The 7,276-nt window shown below is 32.8% G+C and overlaps 1 protein-coding gene across 1 annotated transcript; it reads left to right on the forward strand.

The window, feature by feature from the left end:
* Positions 1-3,006: 3,006 nt before the first annotated feature.
* LOC131613376 (zinc finger BED domain-containing protein RICESLEEPER 2-like) lies at positions 3,007-5,250 on the forward strand. The gene is made up of 6 exons (XM_058885051.1): positions 3,007-3,291; positions 3,621-3,680; positions 3,786-4,334; positions 4,419-4,825; positions 4,909-5,110; positions 5,212-5,250. Exons 1-6 carry the CDS (start codon positions 3,007-3,009, stop codon positions 5,248-5,250), a joined length of 1,542 nt encoding a protein of 513 aa, XP_058741034.1.
* The last annotated feature ends 2,026 nt before the right edge of the window (positions 5,251-7,276 follow it).

The raw sequence follows: 7,276 nt of genomic DNA on the forward strand, positions 1-7,276 counted from the left end.
TTATGATGCAACTATTTCATTTTCTGGTTCATTGCATGTTACTGTTAATACTTTTTTCAAAAAGTTGTGCGACATTAAGAAGTCATTACATAAATGGTCAAATAGTGAGGATGAAGTATTGAGATCAATGACTACAAATATGCAACTGAAGTTTAATAAGTATTGGGATAGTGGTGCTATCAATTATCTGTTGTTTGTGGCTGTTGTCTTAGATCCTCGTTATAAATATGATTACATTGAGTTTTGTTTTAATAAGATGTATGGTAGTGCAAAGGGAAAAGATATGTTGAAAACATTGAAAGAACTTGTCCAAAAATTGTTTGAGTATTATAAGGTTGAATATCCTATTCCTATTGTGGCTAGTAATGCACCCTCAAGCTATTCTACACAAAATAACTCAAGTCAACTTGTTGATGAGGATGATGATGATGATGATGATGTTGATTGGGATGATGCTTTTAGTTTGAAAATGAAGCAAAAACAGGTTGATGTAAAAAAGAGTGAGTTAGAGAGGTATGTTGGGGCTGAAAATGAAGATTGCAAGGATCCTTCATTTGATATTTTGGGCTGGTGGAAAGGAAAATCTACAAAGTATTATGTTCTTTCTCACATGGCTAGAGATATATTAGCTATACCAGTGTCTACCGTTTCCTCTGAGTCAGCTTTTAGTACAGGTGGTCGGGTACTTGATCAATTTCGTAGTTGTTTGAATTCCAATACTGTTGAAGCGTTGATTTGTACCCAAAATTGGATAAGAAAGCCTAAGGTGTTTGAATTACGAGAACAAATGGATGAAGTGCAACAACTTGAAGAAGGTTTGGAAATTTAAAGTCTTTTTTTATTTTTTTTACTTTATTAATGACATAGTCAAACTAACTTTTTATGGTTTATGTGTATGCTTTAACTTTTAGAAATTGCTGGAATACGTCTAAATAGTGGCGAGGTTAACAATGAAGGAGGTGAAACATAATGTGAATGAAATAATGTAAGGTTGAATTTAGTTTTATCTATTCCCATTGGAAATAAATTCAATGTTCTATATTCTAACTTTTTGTTTATTTGAATTTATTTCAGGATGGTTAATTGGTGATTCAAATGAAAAAAAAAATTGAAGTTTTATTTTAGTTTTATTTTGTATTTGATATGTTGATGAGCTTATTTTGGTTGTATTAGTAACCGCTAAGTGTTAACTTTTATATTTGATGGAAAACATATTTTGGTTGTATTAGTCACTTCCGAGTGCCAACTTTTGTTTGTGGTTGTGAACTGATTTTGGTTGTGTTCGTCATTGCCAAGTGCCAAATTTTATATTTGATAGTAAAATTATTTCATAATTCAATAAAAATCATATCATCACTTTGTATGGCTTAATTATAACTTGTAAGTTTTTAGAAAAGTAGAGCATAAAAAAGTTGAAATAGATTATATGAAATGTATTATTTAAAAAAATAATAGTAGAAAATTCACCGAACAACATGATAGTGGAGAATACACTTATAAATATAATGTTTGAAAAAAATGTTGAAAACCGATCAACCAAGCCAAACCAAACCGAACCAAACCGATTAGTTTGGTTTGGTTTCAATTTTGAAAAACACTAAAAACCAAACCAAACCAAACCGATGGAGATATTTACGGTTCGGACGTTTATTTTATCAAAAACCGGTCCAAACCGATCCGATTACACCCCTAGGTAATTGATTACCTATCATTTTGCATTAAATGCAACGTTCCCAATTACCAACTTTTCGTAAACAACACGCCTCTTCACCCCCGACCTGACCCTTCCTCTCCTCGGAAATAAATGGCCTACCTCCCTCGGATAGACAGGGCACGAACCCTCGGATCTACTTTCTATAAGTCATCACTCCTCTGACCGGAAGCACTGACTTGGGGGGCTCCTATTCTGGACCGGCCCAATCCAGTCAATTGGGCCGTTCCCGCCTTCGGCCCAATACGCTTCAGGAAGCACGTGGTGGTTTCCATCCGACCAGATTGGGCAAACGGGCTAAGTGACCGACCACAAGAACCCCTTGTGCTCGGTAAACAACCAGTCCACGTGTCTCCTGAATATTCGCCCCAGAAGGAGGAGTCCAATCCGCTCGCCAAAACATCTTATAAATAGCCCTCTACCCACAGAGGGCAAGGTAATCTTTTTCTTACCACTAAACCCTAATACTTTGTTGTACCTTGTGGAATACCTACTTACTTTGGCATCGGAGTGCCTTGCAGGTACAACCCTTTTTTCCCCATCTTCATCATCCCAAACATCAAGCCTTCATTGTTGCTGGTCATCTGATCTGCTCGGTAAGATCACCCTCCACCGTTACCAAAGGCAGGTTTAGGTACCGTTTTTTTAAAAAAAACCGTTGCCAAAAGTTAGGGAGGGGGTAAAGCAAAATTCGCTAACATTACAGGGGTGAATTACTATTAGCCCTTTAATTTATATCCTTTTATATTCTATTTTGACTTTATTATCATTAACTATTTTTAAGTTTTTAAATATGCACATTTGCTAATGTTCCATTTTCCAAAATCAAAACCTTTAGTCTTCTTTTTAGGTTTTAGAGAATTTCTTCATCATTCGTTCTCTAACTCTTCAGTCTTTATTCTCTATTCTAGGAAAAATCTAGTCCCTTTTCTAGATTCCATTCAAAATAATACCCATCTAATTTGTTTCTAATATCATCAAAATTTCATCTCTACATTACCTGTCATCCATATTCAACAGCGTTTGTTAATAGAGGTAAATATTATTTCCTCATTATCTGATTGTGTTTAGTAGCTTTATCATTCTTTTACCGTGTTCCGAATATGTTCTTTGTAGAATAAACTATAGCTCTGTTATGAAGATTTTATTCTATTACTTTGTTCTGTATCTGTTCTTCCATAATCTTTTTTTTTGGAATAAACTAAATAGATAACTCTGTTTTGAGGATTTTCTATTTGAAAATTTTAATAATTTTTTAATGGAACTTGTGGCTTTATTTTTTTTTTATTGTAGAGATGTCATATAGTACCTCACTTGAATCATTTGGAGGTTCACCACCAAAAGATGGAGAAGAATGCCAAAATTTATTGAATCCTATCATTGATTTAGATGCAAATACAAATCAAGAGCCAGTAACAAATGAATCAACACCAGCAACAACAAATGAAGTTGTGAATGAAGAAAATGTTGAGAGCAGTGACATTATTATTCAAGAGTCCAAGAGGAAGAAAACTTCTCTAGTTTGGGATCACTTCAAAAAAGTGGAATCAAAGAATGGAAAAAATGGCAATGTATACACTGTAAAAAGAATTATGTTGTTGTTGCTAGTGGATCAACTAGTCATTTGATGAGGCATTTAAAACAGATTTGTCATGTTTACAAGAAGCTAGCAGCACAACAAAAAAAATTAAATTTTCAGCCATCAAAAAGCATGATTGATGAGAAGCTTTCTGGACCGCTGCTTATGAACGTAGGGGCTAAATATGACCATGAAAGACAATGAGAAGCCACTGCTCATTGGATTATGATGCACAAACATGCATTTAGTACTGTTGAAGAAGAAAGTTTTCTTTTTATGATGAAATGTTCTAATATTTCATATGAGAAAATTAGTTGAAAAACATTGAAGAATTATTGCATTGCTGTTTATGAAGCTGAAAGAAAAAAGTTGAAGTCTACTTTGAGGAAAGTAAATAAGATTTGCTTGACCAGAAATTTATGGAAGTCAAAAAATCATAAGATAGAATACATGGTGTTAACTGGCCATTTCATTGATGCTGACTGGGTTTTGCAGAAACGTATTCTTAGTTTTGTTCATGTTCCTCCCCCTCGGCGTGGTGTTGATACTGCTGATGCAATCTTCAAATGTCTTAAAGATTGGGGCATTGAAAATAAAATATTTAGTGTTTCGGTGGATAATGCACTCTACAATGATATATGTTTGAAAGAGTTAAAAGTTTTGATTTTAAGGCACCGAAAGTTAGTGTTAAATGGAAAGTTATTTCATGTGCGTTGTTGTGCACATATACTTAACTTGCTTGTTCAAGATGGTATTGGGAAAATAGCAAAAATAGTTGAAAATGTGCGTGAAAGTGTGAAGTTCATCAATCAGTCTGAAGCAAGGTTGCAAACATTCTCACAAATAGTTCAACAACTAAAGCTTAGTGGTAAAAAATTAATTCTTGATTGCCCTACTCGTTGGAACTCCACTTATCAAATGTTGTCAGTTGCAATGCAGTTTAAAGAAGTCTTCCCTCGTTTTCAAGATCGAGAACCAAGCTATACGACTCTTCCAGATGATGATGATTGGGAAAAGGTTGAAAAAGTTTCTAAGTTGCTAGAGGTATTTAATGTTGTTACAAATATTATTTCTGGTAGTGAATATCCAACTTCTAACTTATATCTTGCTGAGGTGTTTTGAATCAAGCTAGTTTTAGATCAAGCTATCGATGATGAATCTGATTTTATGAAAGAAATGGCAAAAGCGATGAAGGAAAAATTTGACAAATATTGGAGTCAATGTAATCTTGTTATGTCCCTTGCTTCTGTTTTGGACCCTAGGATCAAAATTATGGGTGTTAACATGTGTTTTCCATTAATTTATCCGAAAGATGAAGCTAGAAAAAATATAGAAAATGTGTGTATTGCTCTTGATGACATGTATAAAGAGTATGTTGATCTACCTAGTGAGCATAGTGAAGAAGGATCTAGTAGAACTATTGTTGATCAAAATGGGCTTATTTTGGAGCCACAAAAATCCTCAGGGTGGTCATTGTTAATGAATTATGTTGAAGAGCAACAAGCAATTCCTGCTGTAAAATCTGAAATTAAAGAGTACTTGAATGAACCAACTTACAAACCAAAAAAGATAATGGTCACATTTCATTTTGTGCCTTGGAATGGTGGAAATTATATAGTGGAAAATATAGAGTGTTGTCCCGTATGGCAGCAGATGTTCTTGCCATTCCAATATCTACGGTGGCTTCGGAGTCAACTTTTAGTGCCGGAGGGAGAGTTATTAATTCATTTCGAGCTTCTTTAAATTCAACTACTGTCGAAGCTTTAATTTGTGGTGGTGATTGGCTTCGAATATTGCATGGAATTAGGAACAAACCTAAGGTAATATGTTCTCTTTTGATTATTAAGTATAATATAAACTTTTAAAATTAGTACTGATAATTTATTAAAACTAACTTATAACTTATTCTTTTCATTGATAGGTGGAGCAAGTGCAAACAGAAATTACATTACTCCCTTGAAGTTATAATTACTTTAATTTAGGTGATTATGCTTTCAATTTATGTTTTGGATGTTTTGTTTTGCAACTGTCATATTTATAGGTGTCTACTGTCTAATTTTATTTGACTGGAATTAAGGTAAATGAAAAGTCTGAATAGTGTGTAACAAGGGAAACCATTGCAAATGATTCATTTTATCATGATGATGAAAACTATTGTGGAATAGAATAGCATGACATGATAATTTTGTGTTAGCATTGCAATATATAAATTTAATTGGTTAGAAAAATATCCTTTTATTTTGCAGGTTGTCTCTTTTGTAGTAACTATGGCATCTTTCATTTTGCAGGTTGTCTCTTTTGTAGTAACCATGGCACCATGGCAGTAAAGCTTTCACAATAGCATTTAAAGGTTTTTTTTGTTGAAGACATAGCAGAATTTGCTAATGAAGGCTGGGTGGTGTAATCATTTTATATTCTATGGTGTGAATGTTATAATATTTTATTAAAAGTTCTAAGGTTCCTAAAGACTTAGATAAAATTGTAGGACAAAAGTAAATTCCAATTGAATAGTTTATGAATTAGAGTTTTAAATGTATCTTTTGAAAGATTGGTATTTCATAGTTTTTTATGTTGTAGTTTTAGATCTTTGGATGCAAATTTAAATCTAATTGCATAACTTTTATTTTAATTCAATATTTTCATTTTAAAATTTTTTAACTTAAAATGCCAAATATAAAAAAAATTAAAAAAAAAATACTTTTAAGTTCGTGAAACAAACAAACTGAACCTAATGAACTGAACCTAACGAGCTGAATCGATTAGTTCGTGAACTTTAAACAAGTCGAGTTTGAGCATAAAAAAAGTTTGTATCAAACTCGAGTCGAGTTTCGAGCTGAACATATTCTTATCGAGTCGAGTCGAGCTAAGACGAGTTCGACTCAACTCGACTCATTTCTAGCCCTACCTACAAATGAAAAGAAATGATTGTCGCAGCCACGAGTGGGTTCGGGAGTCGATTATGCAATGGGAAGATATTAGCACCCATCACATCCATCGTACTCGATGAGACCCATTGGGTTAGTTTATGAATGAGTGTTAGCGTGATGTTTGCGTTCTTCTACTTATTGTACGAGAAAAAGAGAAATAATGGGTTTTAGTTTTTTATTATTGTGTTCGCCAAGACATCGCATCTTGTGCATATGTATTCCCTCGTGCAATGGGAAAGTCAGAGCATTTGTAGTTCGGGGTAAAAAACTATGAGTTTGTTGGTTGATTTTAGAAGGGATGTTTAGTGAACATTTTGAGCATATGTGCGTTCCTATGGCGTTGTTCACCCAATATATTCAAAAGGATTTGCTTCTAATCGTCACTTGAGTAAAAACAATCTTTGTGGACTTTTAGTAAATGTTTGAGCATATGTGTTCTCCTAGCGCGTATTTACCCAAGATATTCAAAAGGAAGCAAGTTCAATTGTCACTTGTTGTCCTTGTTTAATTAGTGTGTTTAAATCCAAAATCAAGGTATTCAAGAGGTGTGCTCCCACTGTCACTTGATCTTTCTTATTTGATTTTTAAAATAAATAAAAAATTGAAAATCACTTGGTGTCAACCAAAGTTTATTGAATTAAATTGAGAAAATTGGCTTGAGTTTGAGATGAAGTGAAAAATCGACTTGATGTTGATCAAGCATTTTATTTCTTGAGAAAGATTGGTTTTAATGAACAATAAAATTATGCATTTTAATGAATAATAAAAATAAAATAAAATAAAAATCAAGTAATTCATTATTAAAATAAAATCCATAATATTTTTCAAGGTAAATAATAAGGTTGAAATTAAAAGAAAACACGTGATATAGGGATGTATATAACAATATTTTGTCTATTGGACTCAAATCATAATAGCAAACTAACTATAATCTAAAAAAAAAAAAACTTTACTTTAATAAAAGGAATAAAAGAAAAATAAAACATTAGGGAAACTATCGCCCTACCCTTAATTTTTAAAATAAAAAATAAGGAAATATAAAAATGAATATGACTCTAT

Source organism: Vicia villosa, linkage group LG6, assembly GCF_029867415.1.
Source record: "Vicia villosa cultivar HV-30 ecotype Madison, WI linkage group LG6, Vvil1.0, whole genome shotgun sequence".
NCBI classification, from domain to species: domain Eukaryota; kingdom Viridiplantae; phylum Streptophyta; class Magnoliopsida; order Fabales; family Fabaceae; genus Vicia; species Vicia villosa.

Excerpts from the sequence above, each read along its gene's own strand:
- LOC131613376 (XM_058885051.1), top strand. The coding sequence starts at position 3,007 with ATGTCATATAGTACCTCACTTGAATCATTTGGAGGTTCACCACCAAAA. Across the intron at positions 3,681-3,785 it reads TGAAGTCTACTTTGAGGAAA|AAACGTATTCTTAGTTTTGT; the intron begins GTAAATAAGATT and ends TGGGTTTTGCAG. Across the intron at positions 4,335-4,418 it reads AAGTTTCTAAGTTGCTAGAG|CTAGTTTTAGATCAAGCTAT; the intron begins GTATTTAATGTT and ends TTTTGAATCAAG.